At 43.7% G+C, this 27,979-nt stretch overlaps 1 protein-coding gene across 2 annotated transcripts in view; it reads right to left on the bottom strand.

The window, feature by feature from the left end:
* Nucleotides 1-24,655, bottom strand: part of FOXK1 (forkhead box K1) — a 56,160-nt gene extending 31,505 nt beyond the window's left edge. Inside the window, exon 1 of one of the 2 annotated variants that reach the window (XM_055804176.1) lies at nucleotides 24,141-24,655. In XM_055804176.1, coding sequence (XP_055660151.1) covers nucleotides 24,141-24,526 — 386 coding nt within the window. In that variant the 5' untranslated portion in view covers nucleotides 24,527-24,655. The remainder of the gene's footprint in view (nucleotides 1-24,140) is intronic. The other variant, XM_055804177.1, reaches the window with a different exon arrangement.
* Nucleotides 24,656-27,979: the final 3,324 nt, after the last annotated feature.

The raw sequence follows: 27,979 nt of genomic DNA, 5'->3' as shown, positions 1-27,979 counted from the left end.
CTAATCCAGTAAAAACGTGCTGAAAAGGCTCGTTTTAACACTGCTTTTCCTTGAGAGCCTCCCCAAAAGCTATCTGATTCAGCCATGTGAATTACCTGCAATCTTACACTGGATTGAGGGAAGAGAAACAGAGAAGCCAGGCTGACTACAGGAGCAAACAATTTGTTGGCTGCTGTGATTTTGTTTTGAGAAAGACAGGCTTCCCAATCTACTGAAGCAGAACCCAGGACATACAACTAGATTTCACTGATTATGTTGATTAGCACATACACGGTCAATTTGGAAGAAACTAGTCCCAGACAAATCACTGTGGATATGTGCAAGGGTGCTCACAGCTCGAGAAGGATTCTGCTTCTAGTATTGACACTACCTGCAAAGCCAAGGTGGGGGTAGTTTATCTGAATTTATGCTTTCACTGCTGTAAAAACCTGGGACCCAAGAAATGGAAATGCAATGCAAAAGAGATTGTAAATTCCTGCAGAACTCCTCCCTTCCCTCAGGGGTGAGAAGATGCCTGAGATTAATGTTATTGCTCCAGTCTCTATCACAACCATCACAGTAATGCAAACAGTGACAACAGCACGGCCCAAGACACTACATACATGCATTAATACTGGGGAACTGTGTCAATGAGAAATCAGAAAAGCATGCTTTCTGAATCATCTTGTGACAGGAAGCTCACTTTTCATTACACTGAACCTGAATGCAGTTTTAATGAGCTTTTCTAATTGTTCCTTAACTAACCTCTTTCTGACTAGAAGAGGATAAACTCAAGTTATATCAGGTAGTTCTATTTAGGAGTAAGGCACATTAGCACAAGATTTAAGCCTACGAGAATTACACTTCTACAGAAGATAAGCAGGACAAGACAGACAGTCCAAGCAGAACTGAGCATACATTCCTTAAGATTACTGTATAATTTCAGGTTAAACTGAGTTATACTATTTGATGCATGTTGCATGATTCCTATCAAAGATGCATAGCAACTACTACTACTGCTTAACATCTCCATCATGAGAAAAAGATCAATCTGGAAGCACAGATTAGACTCAATATAAAAAGCATAATGAAGTTAACTGGTATTTCCCAGGGTGCCCAAGAAGCAACTCTTTTTAAGCACCTCTGAAATTTCCAGCTGATTAGAGGGGTAAATTAATGGTCTGCAAAGCCTCTCAGTCTTGGTATAGGCAGGAAGAAATCTGCTTCAGTTCTAGAACCACTTGAGTTTTTTCCACTCGATAACCTGCCACAGACAGGTACATCCTACAATCCCTGGCCATATAAACCCTATGTATTGTACTCATACACAGTTATGGTATGTTGCATATGTAAATTCCTTGTGGGAAAGGATTCCCATTTTTCTAGGTTGCTTCACAAGACATTGAAAATAGAAAGTTTTTTTTTTAGTTTGTGTTGAAATAAAAAACACACCAACACACCCACCCACACACACCCCACCCTCCATAAACTGCATAGAAACAGTTCTTGCCTTCTTAGGTTACAGGCAGGAGAAAGTAAAAGAAAATTGATTGCTGGGTCCCTGCTGCATGCATGAGTTCAGACCCCATAGCACTTGCTGAACGCATGCTATATATACATTGGAGACCAAGGGGAAGAGAGAGTACACATGCCACACATGGTTACAGTGATATAAAAGATGTTGCTAGAATCTTGTTTGTTTTAAACAACACAGATTTTCCAGAAGTTTCCTGGACAGGGCCCTCACACTGACCACACAGCACCAGTGCTATTAGGCATCCTTCATGTGGTGAACCAGTGACAGTGACCACAAGCATTTCATCTACAGAAGATCTGAAAAATAAAGTGCTAAGAAACACTGTTTACATAAACAGTCACGCTTATGGCAGACTTTGTGAAAAATGGTTAGGTAGAAAACCCAAAGTGACTCCATACCTTGCATAACTCTGAGGAAGGGGAGAATATGGCTGCTTTTTACAAAGCACCTTTTACTCACAGATGCAAAGGAAACGGGGATGCATTTGCCAAAACATAGTCCCAGGTTTAAGAGCAGCTATTACAGTCACTGATTCTTTGTTAGAGCACCCTGAGTGCCAGTTCCACACCAAATGACTTCTGGTAAGACCTGCTGTGTAAGAGCAAGAAAAGGGTATTTAAAGATTTTAAAAGGAGACAGGAAACTGTGCTGGATTTATGATTTTACATTTACACCATGGAAAATCACAGAGACAAAATGGAGAAGACAAATCCTGAAAAAGTCAAGGTGAAATGTATGTATAAAATAGAGATACACAAAAATGTATATAGAAAACCTGGAATGATATTTATAAATATTATGTCATGTAAATAAACATAATTATATGTAACATAAGGTGATATAACATCAATCCAGTTTATTATACAAAAAGAAATAACTAGAAAAGTTGGAAGACTGTTACACGTGCATTGTCATCAGCAACTTGGTACCATCTTTGTCGACTTTATCGTGCCATAATTCATGAAATCCTGTTATTCCTGAGTGTTGCAGTTATAAACGCGCTGGTACCATCTGTGTTAACAGCGCTGAGACGCAGGTTGAGCAAGAAACATTGTAGGAAGTGCTTTGTTAAAAATAACACATTTTGCAATTTGAATCAGAACAGTAACACAGGTGCAAGGTTTCATTCAAAAAGCATAGTCAAGCATGATTGTCTCCTTTTGCTCCAACTGCCACTTTTCCTTTTTAAACTTGCAGATACTGTTACCACACCACTGACTCCCAGTATCCAAATCCTTCTCTCTGCCACTCTTGACTTTGTCTCTGAACCAGCGTGGCCAGCAGGGCCAGGGCAGTGCCCGTCTCCCTGCACTGGGCACTGGTGCGGCCGCCTCTCGAACCCTGGGCTCAGCTGTGGCCCCTCACTGCCAGGGGGACGTGGAGGGGCTGGAGCGTGTCCAGAGCCGGGCAGGGGCTGGGGGAGCTGGGGGGGTTTGGTCTGGAGAAAAGGGGGATAAGGGGGGACCTGATCATCCTCTACAGCTGCCTGAAAGGAGGCCATAGGCAGGGGGGGCGGTCTTCTCCCACAGAGCAAGAAACAGGACATCAGGGAACGGCTTCAGGTGGCACCAGGGGAGGTTTTCATAGGATATTAGGAAAAATTTCTTCACCAAAAGGGCTGTCAAGCATTGGAAGAGGCTGCCCAGGGAAGTGGTGGAATCGCCATCCCTGGAGGGATTTAAAACGCCTGGAGATGTAGCACTTGGGGACATGGTTTAGTGGCAGACTTGGCAGTGCCAGGTTAACAGTTGGACTCCATCTTAAAGGTCTTTGCCAACCTAAATGATTCTATGATGTGAGGGGACAGTAGTTCAACTCTTAAGGATGAGGCAATTATCTCTACAATCAGTAAATACCTTAGATTCAGGAAAAGCAGGCAGCCAGAGCTAATTACATGTCATGATTAAACAGAACTATGTCACTACTAGCTAAAGTTTGACGAAGGTGCCCACAAAAACCCTTGTAAAAGATAAGAAATCCTAAACAAGGCCCACACAACAGCTATTTCTGTCCCCTGTAACTTCCTTGAAACCAATTCGTTTTGTGTCAATTACACATAGTTCACTCAGAAGAATATGGTATTATTCCCATGCAAAGTTCCAAAAACATATCTGGTTTCCCAGCACAAGAAAGAATTTGACAGTCATCTCTGTCAGGCCGTTATCATTCCCATTTATTTCAAAGTGCCTGGCATAATTTTCCCTCCCCATGGCAGGGGGTTGGAACTAGATCTTCAAGGTTTCTTCCAACTCAAAACATTCTATGATTCTAGGATTTTACTGGAGGGCAAGGTGGATACTTCTCACCCTTTCATTCAATTTGTAGGATAAACATCAAAATTTCAGGCCATGATCAATGCGCAGGTTGTGTATGTAGCAGCTGTTACAAAGAAGTGCCAATTTTGTCCTGTAACCGATTTTCTTCACCTTCTGTAAACAGCTAAGGGAAGAACCACTTGCCTGCCTCTAAGAAAATGAAGTTCCCATTAAATAATTCTCATAAATCCACTCCCTATTCCCATAATACTTTGAAGTAGTCTGGAAGGAGATGCCTTGGACAAGGTAAGAGACACAATGGGAAAGCTCCGGTACCAGCGCATCCAGTATCGAACTAAATTTGGTTAGAAAAAGACAGTTTGCTTCACTTGACTAAACATGTATCTGAGTCCTAAAGGTCTGCCCACGGAGAGGATAAGCAAACTGAGACAAGAGCTACCACCTCGGATTCACATTTCTTCAAAAACAAGGCTCTGATAATTGCTGTGACCACTGTGTAACAGCTGAACTCAGAACATTTATGGACCAAGATTTCTTGCTTTGTGATGCTGCACTCTGCCCTTAGAAAGCAATACTCTTCAAAACTTCAGCTTTTCCACAGCAAGACACACTGTATTAGCCAGCACAAAACAAAACACTTCAGCTGCCAAGTATTTAGAAGGGTTTCCACCCATTTCAGTCACTAAAATAACCAAATCATTTTCTCCATCTTCACTAAAATAAACTAGACTCTTACTCCCCAATGGGAATCATCATCATAAGTACTGTGCTCAAAATGATTATTTTGCTGGAACCACAGCTGCCTGAAGCAGCAAGGTGGGCAAAAACATGAGTAAGAAAACTACCTTTCAATCACAAATGAATTAAAATGAATATTAGTTTGAATTAATGTCAAAACTGTACAACAGGCTCCGAAAGCTGTCTGAGCTGTCACAGGAGATTAGGTACTATTCACCCCTTCTCTGTAATACTACTACTACTACTAATAATAATACTGAAGTCATCCAATATTTCCTGTTCCACTCCCTACCCTAGAATATTTTCCCCCTAAATAACACTTTGTAAGCAATACCAATAAGAAACTAATTATATCATCCACTTGGCTAGTGCCATCTGCATTCCAAATGAAAAAGTTAATTGCACTGAGACTACAGAAAGTTCTGGAGGAACAAAGACAAATACACTTTATTCTCTTAAGTCTAAATACACATTACAAAACAAGCATGTACCTATCACCATGGCAATTTAAGAGTCATTATAATTCTTTTCTTCACACATCTCTCTAGGCTAGGAGACACAGGTAGTATAACTGCCACGCTTTTAAGAGTGCTTGGTTCCTTTTGGAGGTTACCACAGTCTTAAAGTAAAGAGGTTTTAGCTTTTGCTATTTCCCGTTCAATTGCTCTACTGATCTGACCAGACTTAACGCTGAAAACTACTGAAGGCCTCCCATAAAGTCCTTTATCAAACTCACATCAGGTAAGTGGCTGTAACATGATGGTCAGTAAAATAATTTGTTGCATTCATGAAGAGATAAACAAAGGGTCTGCATGTAAATGGTGAAGCTCAGAATCCACATTTGTTTTTCCTGTAATTAATCAACTCAGTCTGAAGATAAGCCAAGCATGTCGCCAGAGAGCAGGACAAGGAAATAAACTATGGAGCTCTCTGTAAAAACACCTCTGGTATTATCCACTATTGTTTAATTAGAGGAAAAGCTATACAAGTCCCTGTTAGTGTTTTTAACATAACTGAAGAAAAATCGGATTTAGAAAGCACTGAGATTATCTGCAAATAAAGGAGTATAGCAACCTCCGTCACTGCTGAAAAGACAGAGCAACCCATTGAAATGTTTGGTGACAATTATTCAGAAAGTCACACGTTAGGTTAGATCAGGACTGGTTTCTAACTTCACAGTTACCCAGAGCTCATAAATCACTTGCCTTGCATGCTCTGTAATACAATCCCTTTATTTAATACATACTGTCACGCTTAACATTGCATGTTAAGCATGTATGTCAGCTGAGACCGAACTAAAATTGTCTATGTGCATATTTAAGTGAGCTCAGGTTTGAAATAATGAGTTGAAATCGAGAGAGTGGTATTACTTCTAGTTCATGAATTTTAGTTTTCTTCTGTTGGGAACCTTCTCCTGAAAAAGTACCAGCAACTGTTCCATTGTTCTATTACACCAGATGCACAAATAACTTCAGTGTACTGGGGTCCCTGGCATTAACCAATTCTTATGTATCGTTCCCGTACTAGAGCTAATGTACACCTGGTTTTAGTAAAGGCAAACTCACACTGAAGTAATCAAGAATTCCTCATACCTGGTCCAGTGAAATTAGTATCAACTAGTCTGTAATTCCAGATTACTGGAAGGATTCTTTGTCCTTCCCCTCCCATGCATTCAAGTTAGCTGGAAATTCTCCTTTTCCCATGCTCACCCTGGACTCACTAGGAAGCGTAACTGGACGACTTCTGCCCAAAGAGATATCAATTAAACCACTCAATCTCATACAGATTTATTTTAACACAATCTAAATCTGTTTCCCTGTAGTAAGAGGCATTTCCTTTAGCCCCACCACCATTCCTTCCCCTCAGCCGTTTCCTCTCAATGTCACCCTCGTGCCAACAGTACCGTCTGAACCACTGCACAGCAAAGCAAACCAGGTAGCTGAAATAATAGTTCAGGTGTTTTTTTTGTTGGGAGTAAACCGTCAGGCAGATCAGATCCCTTATCTCACCTTCCACACGACAACGCCAGCACCAACACAGAGAAGGTGGAGGGGGCCAGTATCAAGGGGAGGAAGGAAAGGAGGAGGTACCAGCAAAAAAAGATTTATATTAGATCATAAAAAAACCCCAGAGCATGTAACCACAGACTCAGATTTAAGCATCACATGATCCAAACACTGCCTTCTCCTTTCAGAAAACGAAATGCAATTCATTCATTTTGAGAAAAGCTCTGGTCTTTATCAGGTAAATCGCATCAGCTGCCACGCTGATGCTCTAAGGCATCATTTTCAAAAGTTCCTGAAACAGAAAAGTCAAGATTATCTTTTTTTTAATTAAGCTTAATTATTTCAAACCCAAAGTCACTCAAGCTTTATGCAAGAGGACCAAACAAAGACCAAAAATGTTTTCTGCATTCCAACAAGTGCTTCCTGCAGCCCCGTGCCCATGGCAATTCTCCCATAGCAACCAGCAGGTCACGTCTGCAGGAGCAGGAGCGGTTTTGTGGTTGTCTTGGATGGGACATACAGGCTCTGCACATTGCAAAATAAGTGCTTTTTAATACCCTCATGCTTCCAGAGTTTATTTGCTGATTATCCTTGAGAAATGCAAGCACAGTAAGATGGCTGAACAAGGACAGTGCTTCAGAAAAAAAAAAGAAAATTGCCATTTCTCTTTGTCAGACAAGACCTTTTCCTCATGCTCCTTGCTACTGCTCAGCTGGAACCATACATATGGTAAAGGATTTTTTCACTTAATGAGAAGGCACCACAGGTTAAACTGGGATTTGCCTCACACTGCATATTGCCATGTTTAAAACAAGGTTTCCAGCACAGCCAGACAAGATTTCAGATGGGCAAAGAGCATGTGCAGGCAAGTGTATCTATTTAAAACAAATATTACCAGCAGCATCAGGCAAACCCACAACTTATGAATAGCTAAGTCTCTTTAGAAGCACCAAGTAAATTAGCTGTAATGAATGTTTCTATTGAGCTCAGTTGCACAGGGCTTCCCTTTATGCCATTTCATCAAGGTTCAAACACACTGAGAAACACTTCCACACAGAGGCTGATTTTTCAAATAGGTATTTTAGCAAACTCCTTTGAAGACAGCAACGTTCACAGGAAAGTCTGGGCAAACAGATTCCTGTCCCTGCCAGCGCCATGAACACACAGACATAAACAAAAATCATTTCTGTTTCTTCAGTCCCTCCAGTCTCTGCAGACATCCCACCTCACAGTGCTGATGAACAGCAGGGTCTCGGCCACTGCCCATCTGGGGAAAAGGCAGAGAGTGAGACTGAGCCAAGCAGGTGGTGGAGGGGGAAGAGTATAAACACCCCAAGGCGGATCAGGAAGGCTAAGAAGGAAAAGAGATACTAGAAGCCCCACCCCCCACCCCACCCCACCCCCCAAAAAAAATCAAAATGCTGGTTTGGTTCATAAATATCTTCTTTCAAAGTGCACAGAAGACAAGCATTTTCATTTTTGAGGCTCCAACAACTGGCTATTAAACTTTCATGAGAGTTTGCACTATGATACCATGCTGTGAAACTTCAACAGTCCGTTTATTCCATGCATCTTCCCTACCATTTCTTATGTAGCAAACCTTTTAACTGCTGCCACAGAGCAATCTGATAAATTGAACATCACCACTGACAAACAGTTAATTTTTTCATTCAAGCGAGAACATTCGAGACTGTTTCACACTGGAGAATCAGTAGTGAAGAATCAAGAGCTGCTGTTTTATTTTCACATCCGTTACATCTCTTTATTAATGTTCTGATTTTACTCTTCAAAAATTGAGACATCAAGTACAGTTTCACTTCCAGATTCTCCCCTTTGAGGAGTAAAACACAGTGCAGGAAAGTAAGAAACCCAACTTGTAAGATATTGTAGTTGCCATTTTTTCAGTGTAAGGAACTACCACAACAAGGTCAGGGAATAAACTCACAAAGTAACAAACCAACATCTCATAGAAGAACAGGAAAGAAATGACCCAAATGGCTAAGAAGGGTGTTTCATTCAGCTAATGAAGAGCCAGCAGGAAATAGTGAGAGGTGCCCTCAAAAGACACCACCCTGCCTGGGAAATTCGCATTACGGACAGGTCTTTTCCTGATCCTACTACTCTCAGCTTTGCAAGATGGATCTTATAGTAATCGTGCTCAGTCCAGTGCCAAAAACCCTACCAGAAGCTGCTTCAATCTCCTCCAGAAATCAAAGGGCCAGGAACATACAGTTTCAAAAGCCACCCTTCTGAAACTTTTCCAGCAGAAACCACCATAAGCCACCTAGTAGTGTCTTTTCATTCACTTCAATGCCTGCAAAAAAACCTGAAGGACATCCTTAAAAATGCCATCATTATCACCACTTACATACTCAGTGGCACACCGGTCATTAATTCACTTATCTATTTAAAACATAGAAACGTCCAACTATAAACACTTAATTGTCAGGATTTCTCTGGATTCATTTTATTTCTAGACAGATTATAAATATGTAAGATGACCTCAAACACCAAGCCTTGGTATAATCAAAAGATTATTATTAACAGGCTTTTATAACAAATACTGTTAAGGCAGAGTTGCAGTACTTCCATCGGGGACTCTGTTAAAAGGTGGCCTTGTGGAAGGCTTTAAGTATATATGCCAAGACAACATGGTAGATGCTTAGTGCCCATCCACCAGACACAGAGAAACAGAGGTGGTGCTATAATTGTACCTCACTTAGCTTCACATTTCAAAACATTGGAGTCAGCTTCAAAATATGCCATTCATGCCAACCCAGGAGCGCTGGGCACACCGCTTGCTATCAGAAGACAAATTCCTCTTATACTCCTGAGGGCTCCTAGTCCTTTAAAACACAAGCAAGCTGCAGTTCAGCAGCACATAGGGCAGATTACATGGAGTACAGCCAGTCTGAAGCACTGCAAGATTAACTCAAGTCTGCCAACACGCTAAATGTACGAGCCTTGAAGGTCTTACCTACACCCACACAAATCAGATGCAATTTTATATCAATATAAATTAACCTGCAGCATCAGTGACACCTATCTTTTAATCAATATCGGTTGGGGGTTTTGTCTTTTTAATTTTATTTTATTCAAGTCTCCCGAGGGTGAATTCTGGCCCCACTTCCACCACACCATTACAGAAGCTGCTCTGTTCCCCTGTGTAGTCCTTACTATAAACAACTTCATGTCTCTGAACAAACTGTTAAGATACAGTGGTCTTTTTCCTGTGTATCATATGGTAAGCCATGTCTTAACCCAACACCACTCCACCAATCAATTAGTCTCTCTCATTTATCATGCCTCTCAGTATAATGAGAACAGAGAAAAACTTTGCCGTTGCATTCCCAGAGATGTCAACAGTTAGCTACCTGCAGAGAACATTTAATAAGCTGTCCTTAAAATCTAAAATTAACCTAAAGCTGCTGTTTATTTTGAAGCTTGGGAATAAGGAGGTGTTTTAAGCATAAGAATGGAGCAGCCTGACATCAAAAACTTGATATGAAAGTTTGCTAGTGAAGAAGTGGCATAAAGAGCAAACGATGTTTTTATTTAAATGAGGTTGGCTGCCAGCACCAGAAAGTTTCACTATCAGCACTGCAGACTCCTGATATCATCTGTAACACACAGCAAGCCTATTATGTTATTTTGTGTTGTGTGTGGCTGTATACATAAAAATAATGTTAGTTAAGAGACTCTATATAGCACACAACGGCCTGTGTACCGCTGTTGCGCTAATCACTTATTCTAGCCTGTAGAGGTCTAGATCCTATCTTAACCATTTCTTCACCAGCCAATAAATATTTGATTTTCAGAGGAAAATGTAAATTATGTGCAACGTTTGTGTATCTCACTTTTATCATTAAGTCTTGTAACTGCAAAAATCTCTTTCCATGTTAGGCTGATCAATCTGTGAGTTTTTTTTAGTATGTTGTCAGCATTGCATTTTATTTTTTTATTTTTTTCCCTAAATCCTGGAAATTATCAATATTTGTGATTTTAAAATAAACAAACAAAACCTTACATACTATGTACAGACTCCTTCCAAAGCTAAATTGCTACTTAACACCTCTGGTTTGCATGTAGCTAAGAGGGGCCAGGAAAAAAATTATTTTAGCTTCAGAAAAGATGTGTGGGTTTGTTGTTGTTGTTTGTTTTTTGTGGGTTTTTTTTTTTTAAATGAGCTTACTTTAAGTCTGACATTTCTGTATTTTCATTTATTTTCCTAAATGGTGCTCTCCTTCCAACCTTCCATTTTGAACCTCCTTACCTTCCATACAACAGCACTGTCTTTTAAGAGGTATGTGTCTTTTCTAAAAGGATTCCCACTTAAAACTCCCGTAGGTCATAACCCTATTAACATGTTTCAAAGCCTGATCTCTCTCCCCAGAGGTGTGCAAGCCTCTCCCACCAAGAGAAAAATAGTAGTCCCCTGCTCAAGAGCCATGGGATATCTTCAGAACCCCAAGCTCAAGAGAAGTGCGTCACCCACATACACTCCCTTGCTTTTACTGTACCATACACAAAGGGAAAAAGACTGTGCCAATGGGTACCGGTCCCTTGCAACCACGGTTTCGAACAGCAGCCTGATGCACCGCAGCCGTTGCGCAGACATGTGTACACCTTCAACAACAGCACTATCAGCTGAAAGTAGACACAGATGACCAGCCAGCCACTCCTTCCTCCCAGCCTCCTTATGTCAATAAATCTTAAGCTGGCTGTTTGAGCAATGTTTAATCATAAACAGTTTTGAACATGCTCCAGAATATAAACAAAGGTGAGCAGGAGAAAAACTGCCAGTCCAGTCCTGAGAACCACTCGCCACTTGCTGCTGAACAGGGCAACAGAGAACAGAGAAACAAGGAACTGCTAAGGAACAGGATAAGCACCTGCTGTTCATTTAAAACCACCACCATGCAACAACATTAAAGTATCCAGAATTGCAACCACAGAAAGATTTCAAGGACTAAATGCATTAGTACTCTTGGTTCTCTTAAAATCAAACAAAAGAAAAATTAAATTGCTTAAAACACCCACCTAGGTGCATGGCAAACTACACTCATTGATCTCATCCCACTGCCATTAACAATGCAGTCATCTTGATTCCCTTCTGTGTCGCTAATCAAGCTAAAATTAACTCCTCTCCTCCTGCTTACTGCACATGCTAGCTCGACGAAAATCATCACATGGACAGGATCAATTGTTTCTCTCCACAAGTGCATCCCACCATGCTTACGTACCATAAACGTATATGTAGGACCTACAGGATCTCTCGTGGGATTTTAACCACACTCATCATGGGGCTGGACGACTGTTTAACTGGCTAACACCATAAGTAGCTCCTACAAACCTAGTTGAAATACTTCTCAACACCGTCTAGTCATTATTTGCCTCTGTCGACCTCTGTGAAATGGGATGCATGAAAGTGGGGATTTCAGTTCTGTTAAGCCACTATCAATCTTAGAAGAACCAACACCATACTTGTCCCTCCTGCTTTCACAGAACGCAAAGATGTGTCTTAAGCCAGCATTTCCATAAAGCCCTGGAGGACTCTTCATCAGCATGGCACTTAGTTAAGCTTGGGGCATATTCAGAGGACACAAAAATTCATTTTATATGGTCACCACTGACAACATTGATAAAAAAATGCATACAATATCCTAGCGTTTGTTTTAAAGCAGCTCCATTTTAGATCCCAGTGTGATGTTTCAAAGGAAAAAGCCAAATCAAAACAAAATCCCAACCCCACCAGATAACACCCATTAAACAAAGCTAAAGTAGTGATCAAACTGGCAGAACTATGGAGTGGAACAGAAGTGTAAAAGAAAAAAAGCACTCTGTAAAGATAAACATTCTTCAAGTATGTGCCCGACAGCATCGAAGGTTTTATGCTATTAAAAAATACAATACACACCACAGTGACAAGCAAGGTTATTCCATCCACCCACATGCTAACCTGCTGTCCCACTAAGTTAATTCAAGCATACAACGAAAGGCAACTTGTATGAAACACAGTAGGATGATACTTATTTCTATATTCTGCTGTTACCACCCTTGCCCTACATCTATCCTTCATGAGGCAGTGGCAAACTCTCCACTGTTCAGACTGAACGGGCAGACACTGCACGCAGTCTTGGACCAGGAGTAAGTTTTGCTCAGCCCTTGCCAAGGACTCAGAGGTTCTGCAGGAAGGTGAGATGGATGCATCCTGCTTCTCACACCCCACTTTCCCCTGTCCCAAAGGAGTACTGCCAAACCACAGCTCCCAGCCTTAACAACAAGAAGTAGCCCCTAGCTGTTTCAAGACCCCTGGACCACGGCTACTCTGGCAGCACAGGCAGAGAGTAGTCAGTCTGACATTCGGTTTGTTTTGCAGAGGTGTCACAGAAATGGTGACTACTAGCTCTGTAACACACACATCTGCCCACTGTTTCTGTGCCAGAAAAGGCTGCCTAGCCCCCATTCATGATGTGCTGAGTTTTTCCCCCCCTCTAAGACAAACCTAAAGATAAGAGCCTAAGGCTGGCTTCCATCCTACCACAGCAGAGACCACATAAAGTGACTCAGCACAGCATGACCACCACACCAGCATCTCTCACTCCTTCCCTGCTTCTGCAAGGCTTTCCAAGCCTCTGCTGCTCACACTGATCTTGGTTAAAATGAAAAAGGTCAATATTAACTATTTTCCTTCTTTGCTCATCTTGGCAGAAACACTCGCCTCTGTATGTTTCTCCCTTACACCACAATTAACACCTACCTCAGTGCCAAAAAAAGCCCCACCTGCACCCACGCTCTGGGGAACTTCCCTGTAACAGCTTCTACAAAGAGTTCTGTTTTCAGTAAGAAACTAAGCAGTACACCAAGAATTAAATACGTAGTGACAGCGCGGAACTAACTGCAGTGCTACAGCTGGCCTCTACAAGTAGCACTAGTTATTCATTTCCATACCTAACTCAACACCAAGCATCTTAAAACTTTGCTCACCGCTGGGGAATTTCCACCTTGCTGCAGATCCTGTCCCTTTCACCACAGAAACCTGGCCACGGCTGCCACAAGCAACATGCAACTTTGATCTAATCCTATTTTCATCCTACCGCCCACCTTCTTGGGAAGTCTCTTCCTTTATTACCACAAGTATCCAGATGCTTGGGAAATTTTCATACCCTGGAGAAGGAGGAGAAACTAACAGTCTGAAAAGATCAGTTCATAAAATCTCCTAATAACAATCACAGAAAGAGGCACTTGTTTCAGCATCTTTGTTGGATACACTACAGCAGTTTGATTCTCATTCCAAATGCCATCAACTTTCTTCTAATGAGCCATTCATCACTGTAGCGTTTGCTTTCAACGAGCCAGCCCAATTCCTTGAAAGATCTCACAAGTTATGTAGACTTACTCTTCCAAAACTAGGGGACTACCTATAAACACACTAGCAAAGGCTGTGCAAAACAGAATAACCTCAATAAAACTCAGGAAAAGATCCTAATTCCCACATACATATGCCAGAAAAAGCTTGCGTGTGGGATGTTACTAACCTTTGAATTCAATCAGACTCTAAGAGGGCTCTAACACACACAGCATGACTATGATACATTTTCCTTTGAGGCTGGTTCAGTTCATTTAGAAAGTGATTTGAAAGAGCTAATGTACTATTTATGTACATTATAAAAAACCGATCCATATGGAGTTAAGGCTTTGCAAAATGTTCACTCCAGTCCATTCCAATCCCTCTGAAGACATTCCACAATCCATTCAATACCCAGTAGAGGAAGCCAGGATTACTGTTTTAAAAGCAGCTCTGAGGGTAATTTAGATGTTTTAAAAGCTGATATCTTCTAGACTTGGAGCCAAATAAATGTTAGGGGCAGCACAGGGCCTCTCACATAAATGTCTATAAAGTGACATCCACCTGCAGCCTCCAAAATACCGACATTGAAAATAAAGGTTACAAGAGAATCCCAGGCACAACCTTCCTTCCTACTAAAAAGGGGGAAAAGAAAATAATTTTACAGTGATTCAGGAGAAGATGATGTGCTGGATTGGCTTGCAAAGGTCCACCTAGCAGGACATGGCTAAGACTGCAAGCAATGTAAAACAATCCCAAGATTATTAAGGTATTTTAAATCCTGCCAGCATATACAACTGTGCTGAAGGGTTACTTCCTTGAAAGGAGTCTAACCAACTAAACTGACAGTGACTTTTGCAAAATGACAGCAAATTTTAGAGTTCATTTGTCATATTACTAGCATATTCTAATGCTCCTCTTCCTTTGCTTCAGTGTAGCGTGTAGAATTAGCAGAAAATTTTACTTCAACAGATTCTTTTACCTGGAAGCTTCACACAAACTGTTCTGTAAACTGGTTTGCAATATCAGCTTTTGGGGGAATAGGATTCAAGCCCTTCCATGCTACAGATTTTTCTTTTTTTTAATACAAATTCTCATACTTGCAATACCATCTGGTGGAGCACAAAGCAGGATGAAATTGAGAAGAAACTGTGAACCACTTGGAGAAGAGGATATACCCACTTGTCACCAACAGACCTCAGATTCAGAATCACTGCCCATCAACACAATTTTGTTACCCAAGTTCATTTAGCGACTGTTTGCAGTGAAGCACTGATCTGAGACACTCAATTATAAACAGGTCATGTGCAAGTCTAAACTACTGGATTGCACCTATTTCTAATAGTCTGCACATGCCTTGTTTACACAAAACACAAAAAGTGCTAGCAACACTTTTATTGAACCACTACACGTTAGGGATTTTCTCCTAAGAATTCCTATGCCTGAAGAAAACTTCTGAGTTTGCCTTAATACTCCATAAAAACAGACATTAGCAGCAATGCAAGTGCCAGCCTTTGACTTCCTTTGCAGGTCTTCCCAGTGCTAAAACGGTTTCATTATGGCTTGTCTCATCAGTCAGTGTCTGAGAGAGACATGGTAGAAGAGATAGTAATTATACAGCTGAATGGACAAGGCAGAAGGAGGCAAAGCCACCCAATTGCCAGGCTTGTTGACAGTCAACACCCCTTTACGCACCGGTGGCCAGGCAGCCAATCCAAGGTACACCATTTTATGCAAGCCATGAGACAAAAAAAGAAAAAAGATCAATAAGTAAACAGTAGTTGGCACACCTAGCACACCAAGAGTCTACCCTTACTGGTTCAGGCTACACCTCAAACTGAATATGAAAAGCAAAAACATTTTTGGTCTACCCATCAGGTGGAAACAAAACTTGCTTTCTGTGTCTAATCCTTTTCTCCTCCCACCCAATCAGGATTTTGACTGTTTAAGAGTCCATAGTTCTTATGCCCTCGAGAGAGGAAAGGCCTTAAGTTGCTCAAGAACAATTCCTTTAGCAAGTGCACAAACTGGCTCTGCAGGGAGTCCAGTTCTGCTTAGTCAAAATGTTGGTGGCTTCTGTATGTGGCCTTAAGGGAGACAGAAGATTAAAACAACAAAAAAAAAAAATTGTGTGGGAAGACTTTCCAAGGCTCTCTTTAAAGTGGCACAAAGCAGAGAAAGGGGTTTAGCTATAATGTTGTCTTTCAGAAAGAAGGGAGGGATGTCCTTTTCCACAGCACTCAGATCACCTCTGCAAGGGTTTTTGTCTCCTCGTTCTGTTCTAAAAGATGGTGTGGGTTGTACTTGTACATGAAAATGGTCTCTTATCCTAGAAGCTTCTTGAAACATGATAATAAGCAGTAACAATGTGCTTAAAGTTTTCTTCCACTTATCCTCCTATCTAATCACATAGTCTAGATTAAAAGAACCAGACAAAGACTGCCCATCTTTGCTCCCTCAACTAAGGCAGAGCACCCAATTAAGTTCTACATTATTTCTCCCAAACTGTCAAAATGTCCTCAAACAACATGAAAATTATTATCTGGTATGTTTAAAGGAGGAAGGAAGATCACCAAAGTCGCACATACACAAGCGACAACCCAAGAAATTAAACTCGCTTTTAAATTACTAAAAATAGATTGGGTAGGGAGGAAAGGGACTATCAATCAAATCTTAGAGTTGCTGAATATTCAAATAGACTGCTCTCTCAAGACTGCTTGAAATTTTTATGATAAAAAATGTACAAGGACATGGAAAAAAAAAAAAAGAACAGCAGGATACCAACGAGCAAAATACACAAGACAAGTGGATACAGAGTATTAATTAGGCCATTAAGATCCTTAAAGGTTTTACTGTCCAATAAAATATGTATTCCATAAAAATTAAGTGCCATGCAGAAGGAATGCACACATGCATTTTACTGAGCTGTTCTGAAGAAACTGAGGATGTGAATTACTAGCAAAAAACATTTGTGGACAAGAGTGAAAAGACATTAGTAAAATTGTATCTGTACTATGAAAACAAAGAACATACAGTTGGATAGAAATTTTCAGTCACATTTACTTAAGCAAGACATTCACATGCTCTGTAAGCATCTCCATCTGCTTTTATAAGGACTCTGCAGTCAAGTGAAATAGGAAAACTTCTAAATGCTTGAAAAAACTATTCAGTGATTAATACTGAATTACTGACTGAAGTGGATGCATTAAGACCACACAATACTCAGAATTAGTCGATTAACCAAGTCTGGAAGTACATTAAGATGTCTTTTCACAGCCCACATTGGGAGGACAAAAAAAAAAAAAGCTCCAAGTTTTCTACCTTACAGATTTGTCCAAACAAAATCACTGGAAGATGACAGCCAGACCTCTGGCTCCCCACGTTTCTTTGTGTCAGTCCCACAGTCCATTACATCAGGGCCCACCGGCCACTTTCAGATGTAGAAACCAACATTCAAAAGCTACCCGAGTTCACTGGTGAGAAAGCACCACACAAGCTCAGCAGACTTCCCAGGCATTTTTCTGCCTGTCCTAGGCCTATGTAATTGTAAGACCACAAAGACCTTAACCACCCAACAGACTATGGACTAAGGTCTACGGCATGTTTAGCTTTCATACTTTTGTTTCTTTAAAGTAAGAATCCTGAAGTGGATATCCTAGCCATGAGTCTGCAACCTCAGGAAACTCCCAGATGCATGGGGACTGAACCAAAGACACAGAAAACAAACAAAGCTGGTGTTAGGTACGGCTATATGCGAGAGGCTTCTGTGCTCTGGACTGCTATCAAGAAAAAAGAGAGGAAAGAAACTGTACTGAAAGAAAATGAGATAATTCCTCTCCCTTTTCATTAACATTGCCAGCTCAAAAGCACATGATTTTTCTTTCTTAAACCACATTTCCACTTGGACTGGGGAGGGAAAGCTGTCTCATCCACATCTAACCAGCAATAAGGTGAAGCTTGGTCTGTTAAGCATTTCTGGTTACTGTGCCCCTTGGCTCTGGCTGTTCAACACCCAGACGCTGCCTGCTCAGACATTTACTAGAGGTAGAAGGAGCTCAAAGTAAATTAGCACGTCAGAACTACTGATACGGAGCTGAGTGCATGTACAGATCCACCCCGAGTAACAAAGCCAGCTGCAGCTGTCAAATCTCAAACAGCAGTTTAACAAGCACCTAACCAGTCTGTGTCCCCTTCGTTACCCCAGTATAAGTGCAGCCCCCCCCAAAGCACTCACTTGAACACACTCATCAGGCTCCACACTCTGCAATTGCTGCAAAAAATTCTGTCAACAGCAGACGCTAATTACTACACACGGGCCAGTAATGAGACTATTTGCATGGCATAAGTAGCAAATTCAAGTAGTTTCCTGTTCTTTACCAACATCCTGTTGCCACATCTACTCCTCCAGGAAACTGCTGCAATGAGCAAGAGAATTTGGCATCCCACAGAACAGCTCTGACACCAAATGGCTATCGGAGCACAGTTACGAGGAGCTTGCTTACAAAGAAAACTATCAGATTAATCTGGATGTCATTTATGCTTTCAGTTATTCAGTGAAAGACTGCATGCCCCGCTTTCTGGGACAGAAAAAAAATCCCTCCCCAACGTTATTTTGATTTGTTACCAGAAGTCACACAGACACTCTGCAGTGAGGATGGATGCTCACACAGCTGGCACCAAAACAACTAAGATATGAATTACTACAGATTTCATCATTTTTATTCCTGTTTTCATAAAAGCAAAGACTCTCACACTCATTCATCCCCTAGATTTATATAAAAATACAACCACCAACTGAAAGAATCCCACAGTCAGCTAAGTAGACGTGTCGTGATTGAGAGTCTGTTAACACAAAGAAGTTACACCAGCACAACTTGAATCCAGATTCAGGCCTTTATAGCTGAGACTCTGCACAAGAATGTACAAGACAAGTGTGGCATGTGCTGGTTAGATTAATCTTTTCATAATCAACACATCAGCTAAACTGAACCAAGCTTGGCTTAAAAGAATACATAAGAGAACATACGCTTGAGTTTTGCATAGCATCAGTTTATATTCACAACCTGACTTATGGCACAGCTATTTTTGAATCAACAAATCGAGCTGTAGTTTCTCGCATGTGAAACTTTCCTTAAACATTTAATATAACCCATGACAAATTGAGCTGCTTAGCCAAAAATTATTACTTGACATAAATTCTGTAATTAAAATCAAGTAATTCTTTATCACCACCTCTCTGTGCAACAAAAACCCCTGTTCTCAAAGACAGCCTTTGAAATCAAATCAGAGCATGAAAAATGTAAGATGAAGCACCGAGAGAGCAAATCTTTAAAGAGTTTCTAGTGAGAGTAAAACCACCATCCACAAGTAGTAGCAAAGCAAATGATGCATTTCAAACAAAGAAAAAAAAAAAAGGCTGCAAATGCAGATTACGCAACATTCAAGTAAAACTGCATGAGGAGTTATCAGAGTCAACATACGTATGCAGCATTTCAGAAACAACTAGTTCTGTAGTCGTGGTTATGTGGTCAAAGCACTTCCTTAGTATGTGTATGTACGGCTTGCAGTTCCCTCCGAGATGTAAGGATAGCCATGCTCATACACACCATGATGGCATCATTCAAACCACAAGAATGGAGGCCGAGTGGTTAGTGAAGTCATCAAAAACACTGAAACATTGTTTATACCTCCGTTTTTCTAGATTATGTCAATTTTTTTTTTTAAACTTTAATTAGTGCCTCAAGTTACTGGCTAACAGACTGTACAGTCATCTCCCTTAGAAAGTGAAATGAAGAGACCGTTGGATCTAGGTCTCAGTTTTCTGCTTGGTTACTAAACCTCAATTGCAGAGACTCCCCCACTACCCAAACACTGAAGTGAACTTGCGTACTCACAATACAGAAAGATTAACACATGCATAAAATTTTGCAGGATTAGTACCTTGACATGTGCTCAGAGTATTAGACTATATATTTTTGTCAAGTTTATTAAGTACCTAGGAAAACCCCATTATAAATAAAGCAGCATGCTCTTAATAAAGCTTGACATGCACAGGAAGTTTTCAATTTATAATGAGGCTTACATACATAATAATGTTTTTATTTTAACTCCATGTTTTAATTTAATTTCCTTTGTATTTTACACTCAAACTAAAAAAACCCAAACTAACCCTCTCCATTTATTTCTTCCATTTTCTACATGTTAAAAGACCTACAGGTTTAAAAACTTATTTTTTGATGTGAAAATCTCATATGGAAAGCACCCATTTGCACTGAAAAACACAAACTTCAGGCTCCATTAACAGCTCTACTGCAAAAATACAGAACGGTCACAGAAGCAATAAGCAAATATCCCATGACAAGCACCATTTTCCAATCTATTGAGCTCCCAGTTCAGAAAGCTCAAGTGCTATTATCAGGCTATGCTCTATCAACATTTACAGTTTTTAGTCAATAGAAATTTTGTACTTAAGAGCATTTGAAAACCTGACCCATAGCTGCTTAAAATTCAGGTTAGCAAGCTTAACTATGAACTGTTTCAGTTCCTCTGGTTCCAGGGGGAGGGTGGAAGGGGGGAAAAAATTCTTACTTTAGTTACTGGAAGTCTCTAACCTATTACTGTTACTTCTTTTTAAAACTGTGTCAATTTTGAAGATAACAAGAAAAAAAATATTTCAGCATTAACCTGATCCTGTAAATACCCAATTACACTGGAAATCTGAAAAAAACCAATACTGTCTTCAACAGGAAAAAGTACTTCAGCTAATGGATCCTCCTGTATCTTACCTTTTTGCTTTTATCAATAGTTTTTAAAATCTAGCGCATATCCTACTGATAGTCTTGAGTTTCTCTCTTTTATAGAAAAATACCCAGAAATCTCTCCACAGGTTTCAAGCTTCTACTAGCACAGCTAAAAAAAAAGTTTCTAGCAATCCAAATTACGGATTTAGAGCACTTCTGATGTAAGTACTTCCATAATTTCACCTTGATTTATACGTAATGCCTGCTGCAGCATGGCACTCTGGTTGAACAGACTAAGGAGTCTTCAGCTGTACTGCGGGCCCTCCACTCTTCTACCTACTCTAACTGTCATTAACCTCTAGGAAATGCCCTCTTTGTTGGTCATTATTGTTTAATTATACTTCATAGTTATGTCATCCTATCTGTGAACTACAATCTTCCATAACAACACAGCTGTGCAATATGATACTCCCGCCCAGCAGTGAAATTCTGGTTACAGCAGATTATACATACACATGATGTCGCTGGAGGAAGTGATAGGAAACTTTTCAAGAGCTCTTGATTTTGAACAGGTCTATTGTGTTAGGACGTACCTACAGTCTTCAAGAAAGGTCTCAGAAACTCCTCCTCTTTCCTCCCTTCCCCACCCCTCCTGATAAAACTTTCTGTAAATTTTAAGAATAGCTACTTCTAAACTTGGAAGAGAGCTTATAACAGAAGTTTTATACAAAAAAAGTGCAATGAGAAGAAACTTCAGAAATAGAATCTATGAGTCCAGGATCTGTTTTTTTAACAAATAGTATGAATTACATCTGAAAAAACACTTTTTCCTGGAACTCTCTGCTTCCATTCATGATCTCATGATGCATAAGCATCTCCTTTGCTTGCAATATGACAGCAGCAGTGACTGCATTGGTCCAAAAGAAACAGGACTTTGCACATTTCTGCTATCCTTTACAAGCAAGTAAAAAAGAAAAGGGGGAAGGGGGTGGCAACTATTCAAGCAACTCATTCTTAGAAAATTACCAGCAAGAACTTTGCACATCACAAGGCCCTCCCATCTGTATCACTGAATGGAACGGCCATTACTTCATGAAATTTAACATAAAACGTACAATCTGCTGGTTCATGGAGAAGGTGTGGCTGTATCAAACAGGGCAGAAACATTCAGGGGGAAAAAAAAAAAAAGTGGTCTGTACTGTAAAGTCTGTGTACTACAACCCATCTTCACTTTGTCCTACTTTTGACAGTACCAGTTGCCTAGCAGTAAGCATATAGGCTTCTCTACAGAAAAGAAATGGCACCAACCAGTGCTTTCTTCTGTTTACTGGGGCAGGGGGGAGATACTTGTGTGTTTGTGTATGTATGTGTCTGCATGTGGAGAGGGGTGACAGAGAATTGTCTGCTTTTTCAAGACTGGAGATAACAGCGGACAGGAGATCAGTTAAAGCCTCAAACAAGACTGTGTATACCAAGCTTCAATAAGATTATTTTTTCCCCTTGTTTGGGTTACAAACCCTTGACTGGCCAGTAGAAGGCAAGGAGTTGTTTACCTGTTAGAAGCAAGGGGGCAAATTCCTTTAGATTGATGCAAAACATTTTCCTACTCTGGAAGTCAGAAAGGGAGGAGCATTAAGTTTATTTATGTAGCTCAAACAGCGGCCAAGCAAAGAGGATGCCTTATTGTGCAGAGCTCACAACTGTACATTAAACTCCTCCCTTTAAAACGATGAAGGAAAATTGCCATTAACACTCCAGGAGTCACAAGCAAACGGAAGGGAAGAGAAATAAGCAACCAAGTCACTGCCTGAGAGGGTTTCTGAGCGCAATGCTTATGATTAACTGACTGAAGAAACAGAATCACAGGGAGGAGAGAGCTTGCACAGATAAACCCAGAGCCAGTGGGAGTGACAACAGAAATGCCCTGGGCTTCGGGTGGTCTTGTTTTACAAAGCAACATTAATTAAACAGACACTAAAGGACATATCTTTTAGAAAAATGGAACACGTTACAAACTGAAATGCCTCAGAGAGCAAGCAGCTAGGGAGTTATAACTAAATTACTAAGTACAAAATGAAGCAGCCTGCAAAGGAAATGAGTAATTAAAAAAACCTCCCCTGAGCAACAGGCTGGTGAGAAAGGGATAACTCCAGGACCCTGGTGCTGGAGGGAAAGGGTACCAAAGCCAAAGACTGCCAGATGAAAACAGATGCTTCACACAAACAACAAAAAGCCTAGTGGAACATCATATAAACCCAACCTCCTGCCTTTACAGCGTGTTTTCACTCACAGATTGCATTAGACACAGTCTGTCTGGTATGACCTGGAGAGATGCACACAGGAATGACATCACCCACCACCACCACGCTGCTGCCCCTGGGGTGAAGCACTGCAGTTGTTGGACAGTGCTCAGCAACCATAAACAATATTTTTGGAGGAAGAGATTAATGTCAACCTCATTCCTTCTGCAAGAGAGTTTATCTAAAACTCAGCACAGACAACTACCTCCCTGCTAGTGCAGAAACTCTTCCACAGCTCCCTCCCCTTCCTCAAGGAAGCAAAGACACCTTCTGTCCCCGCTCTCCGGGTGTCCTGGTGAACAACATCACCCCCAGCTTGGCCCGACTCCCTCTTTTTTTCTGTTGCCCTCGAGAGACACCAGGAACTACACCCAACTTACCAACCCTAAAATAAGCACTCTGGCAAAGTGGTTTTCCAACTTTTCCCACTAGATCTTTTCCAAGAAAGACAAGCCCTGGGTGTTGCAAGTTTTGGGCCACTGACACGAGTCCTTCTTCTCTCATTTATCTTTTGAAAACCCCTTAAGGGCCACCAATCGAGCGTGAGTCTGTTGACAGGCAGCAAGGAAGACTATGACCGTAGGGGACAGCCCGCTGGAGGGGCTCACACTTTTTCGCCACTCGCTCAGAGGGAACAGCCCCAGCCCTGATGAACATCACCCCCGTTCTCAGTCAGAGGCAGCAGCAAGGCTGGGAAGGTGAGGATGTCCTACGCTGATGCTGAGGTGGATCCACTGGCTGGTCCCCGGGGCAGACATCCCTCGCTGCCACCTCAGACTCTCCATCACGTCGTCGTACAGAGGGTCCCGCGTCCACTGTGACCAACTTCAAGCGAAGGGCCCCTCACCATCCCCTCAGGCTCTCTGTGGCCCGGGGAGGGCCTCAAGGCCACCTTCTTCAGAAGCAGTCCTTCACCGCCCCCTCAGGCCCTCTGTGGGGAGGGGGATCCCTCACTGTCCCCTTCACCAGCGGTGGCCCCTCGCCCCCACCTCAGGCCCTTTTCCTGGCAGACCTCACCGTCCCCTTCCTCGGCGGGGCCCCCTCTCCGCCCAGACCCACGTCCCCTCCCGCCCCGCAGGCCCTTCCCCGGTCCCCCCCGCAGGCCGCCGGCTCCCCCTCTCCCGCCGGAGCGGGCCCGGCCCCGCGGGCCCCCGCCGCCTCCCGGCGGTGCCACCGCCCCCGCGCCCCCGGCCCGGCCCGCCGCGGCGGCACTCACTGCGGCGGGAGCTGCAGGGCCGGGCCGCCGCGGCGCTGGAAGGCGCCGTCCACGAAGACGCCGTTCTTGCCGAGGCAGCGCAGGTAGAAGTGCGGCTCCTGGAAGCTGAGCTGCAGGTGCCGCCGGGAGATGAAGCTGGAGTGGCCCATGTTGACGTCCACCGAGCCCTGCGAGGAGTTGCGGCCTATGGTGACGGCCGGCTGCCGCATGAGAAACTCGAACTCGCGGCCCTGCAGCCGCGCCAGCACCGGGCCGGCGCAGGCGGCGGCGGGCGGCGCGGCCGGGGGCGGCGGCCCGGGAGGGGGCGCCGCGGCGGGGCTGCAGGGCGCCGAGCGCAGCGCCAGCAGAGCCCGCGCCCCGCTGCTGTCCTCCCCGACTTCGGCCATGTTCCCAGGCAGGGAGCGAGCCAGCGTGCCGGCCTCCGGGGCGGAGCCGGCGGGGCGGGGGAAGCGGGGCGGAGCGGGAGCCGAGCCCGCCGCCGCCTGCCCCTGCCTCCCCGGCAGCACCGCCGGGCCCGGCCGCCCGCCGCGATTTACGGCGCAGGGCGGGGGCCGGCAGCGCCGGGCTCGGCGGGGACGCGGCGCCGCCTGCAGGGCCCTCGGGCAGGTGTGCGGGAGCGACCCCTTGCGAGGGGCCGCGCCACCTCGGCCCCCAGCCCGGCGGGGCAGCGCCCTTCTGCCGGGTCCGTGAGCTGAACCGCCTCAGGAGCTGCCCCGCGGGCCGGAGGGGTGCCCGCCCGCAAACCCGGCCCGGCTGGGGGCTCTCTGCGGGGCAGGGGCACATCCACCGCCAGCGGGGCCCGGGCCATCGCCCGCCGCTCCCTGCGGCTTCAGAGGCGCGTAGGCCGGGTGAGGCGGCCTGGCTTGGCCCTGCTGCACACCGACCCTGGTCACGGCACCATGGTGGTGTCCCAGCAGGGGGGTGCACCCCAGCTGCACAGCGGTGTGAGTCTGAAACACCTCGACACACTTCTATAGAGATCATACGTTCATAAACTCGTATATATATGTACATACACATACGTGGTTTTATACTCAAACATGGGTTTGTACTCGTCTAGCTTCATACTCGTGTAGTTTTTTGTTATAAGGGAGTGTGTAGGGGTTGTCTAGCTTGTATTTCCTCAAATTACTTTTTACATTCTTTTATATTCCATGAATTACTTCAGTGAAAGACAAAGGTCATGTTCTTTGCGACAACGGCACGTATTTGGTTAGGTTAGATAAATATATTGGTTAGATCAGATTTGGATAGCTTATCCAAATTAAATTTGGATTAAATCTGGATAGATTATCCAGATTGAACAGGTGAAACTTTTCTGTATAGGCAAGCCAATGATACTCTGCAGAATCCTGAATTGTTAAGTAATCAGAAAATACAATGAATGTGAGGATCGCAGGAGAGGGAGCAGCCGTAACTGCTTATTGCTTCAGCTCGTGTGGGGAATGCGGCAGCTCATACCAAGGCTGCTCAACAGTTTAGAGGATGAGGGAAAAAAAAAAATATCCCATAACTGGTCAAAAGTGCAGAGCAAATTTCAGCTATGAAGACTGTAATTAAACGAGCTGGAATCAGTCCAGGACCACAAGGTTAACATCCCTGTTCCTGGAACATCTTCCCTGAGATGTTTAATGAGTGCTGAGCAGTCGGGACCTGAGTTAGACATCTCACCCGAGACATCATCTTCAGTAAGAGTGCTCTTTGCCACTACAGTTCAATGCCAACCAAGAGGAAGAAAGAAAAGTACCATCTAACAAAACACCAATACCACTTCCTACGTAGCAGTGTCTGCTCTCCAGCGAGACTCAGCCAAGCTGGGCACAGCAAAAGGTCGCAGTCCCCAGGGCAGGAGAGGGAGGAAAGGTCCCTGGAGGGGCATGGGGGGACATGGTCACAAGAAGGGACCATCCTGGAGGCCTGGAATTAAATTACAGCCGAAATAGTGCTCTCAGAAGGTGAGGAACAAATGAGCGGGGTCATGATACACAGCAGTGGTGTAACCAGGGCCCCAATGGGGAGCTGCTCCACTCACACCCATCAATCTGAACTCCTCTCCTGCCCCAAATTGCTCAGCAGCAGCAAACACTCGTGGCCAGAATGTAAAATGAGGTGAGAGCCAGAGCTGCATGCTGCCTGATGGGAGAGCTAGCTCAAACCTTTTGCCTCTTCACACTGGGATGAGAATGCTATTAAGTGTGCTTAAAAATGGACCCAAGCTGGTAGGCAGGTGTGTGTGAGCAGGTGAGGTGAGACCTCGTGTCAGAGCAGCATTTGACCTATCAAAAAAAAAAAAAAGAGAAGGCAGCACTGAAGAGATTTTAGTTCATGTCTAAGGCTTGTCTAAAAGCCTGAATTGTGTCATTTGACCAGAAGGGCCCCCAAAAGATCAGAAAGAGGGTGAGGCTGCTACCAGATGTTGTCAGTAAATGTTTCCACAGCTGCATAGGAAAATGTGTTGCAGGCAGTCTGGCTGGCAAGGCAGGAGCCAGCCCCGCATGGACAGGAGTGGGGCGGTGGTTCTAAGTACAGGAGTTGCAGGCAGCCCTGTGGACCCATGTGGCCGTCTGATGTGGGGCCAAGAGGTGTGTCGCTGCCAGGGCTGGGTCCCATTACCTCTCCCACATTGGATACAGGCTACAGATTTCTGCAGCTCCAGTCGGGGAATAACCCCAGGGCTGGCATGTGAGGCTGGCTGCGAGATCCTCACACTGCTCAGAGGCTTCCTGAGCGCCCAGGGCAGACCCGGTGCAGCCTTACTGCTCCAGGGCTGTGGAGCTGGGGATGCTGATGGGCACATCCTCACGTGTCACGGTCACTCTGCAGCCACCAAGACACTCCTGCTGCACCACTGAGTTTTTTTCCTAACAAGTCTTTTTCTTTCTGCCTGGAAATTTCTTCTGAGTGGAATTTGCTGCTTAAGCCAGCACTACCACCAAGATAAATCCCGGCTTCATGCAAAATGCGATCAAGCGGTGTACAGAAACAGGATTCCTCTGAGCTGCCTGATGGGTTGTGCTTAGCATCATGTCTTACCAGCCCATCCGCCTGCGGCATCCGTTCCCTAAGCTCCTTGCGCTGTGAGGAACAGAGTGCTCTACTCGGCAGCCTCCAACGCTCTGCTCAGCTCTAATCCACCCTGCAACAGCATCAGACCAAGGGCCCTTCAGACAAGGAAACACTTTGCGCCCCTCCAGTCAACTAATCCTGCTTAAAGTCAAACCACCTGCCCCAGTGTAAATGCCTGATATAAATGCACTCAAAATTGTTTGAATTAAATTAATCTCATCCTGTATGGCTGGGTTGACTTTAGAGTGGTTCATTTTCCTCGGCAGGGTTTTAGACAGATATAACTGCAGGTGTGGCCAAACTTCCTGACTCTACAAGTTGCCTACCAAAATATTCAGATGGCCGGGAGCTGCCACCCAAGTGCCACAAACTGCGGGAAGCTGAGGTGGGGAACAGCCCTGGTGGGAGCTGGGACCAAGGAGGACAGACAGCATGGTCCTTGTGCCACCCCTGCGATGTGCCCAGGCACTGGTGCAACACTCGGATGTGGGAACAGCACCTTGGTCATCCCTGGCCATCCAAACTGGCCAGTTGTGGGCTCACTCCAGCCAGGACTGTGCTCGGGCACTAGCGTGGTGTGATGCTGAGACCCTGTACAAGTGTCACTGCCTGTGTGGAAATACTCCTTCGTAGCACTTTGTAGAGACAATGAGCCATTTCGAGATGCTGCCCTGTTCCTCTGTGTCTGTGCAATAGGGCAACCTGAACCAGGAGGAGAAATTAAACATTCAAACAGAGCAGCTGGGACGGGGACAGTGAAAGCAGAATGTAGC

This window comes from Falco peregrinus, chromosome 5, assembly GCF_023634155.1.
Source record: "Falco peregrinus isolate bFalPer1 chromosome 5, bFalPer1.pri, whole genome shotgun sequence".
In the NCBI taxonomy this organism is placed as follows: domain Eukaryota; kingdom Metazoa; phylum Chordata; class Aves; order Falconiformes; family Falconidae; genus Falco; species Falco peregrinus.
Note: the sequence above shows the minus strand (reverse complement) of the source record. Positions and strands in the feature narration are given on the sequence as shown.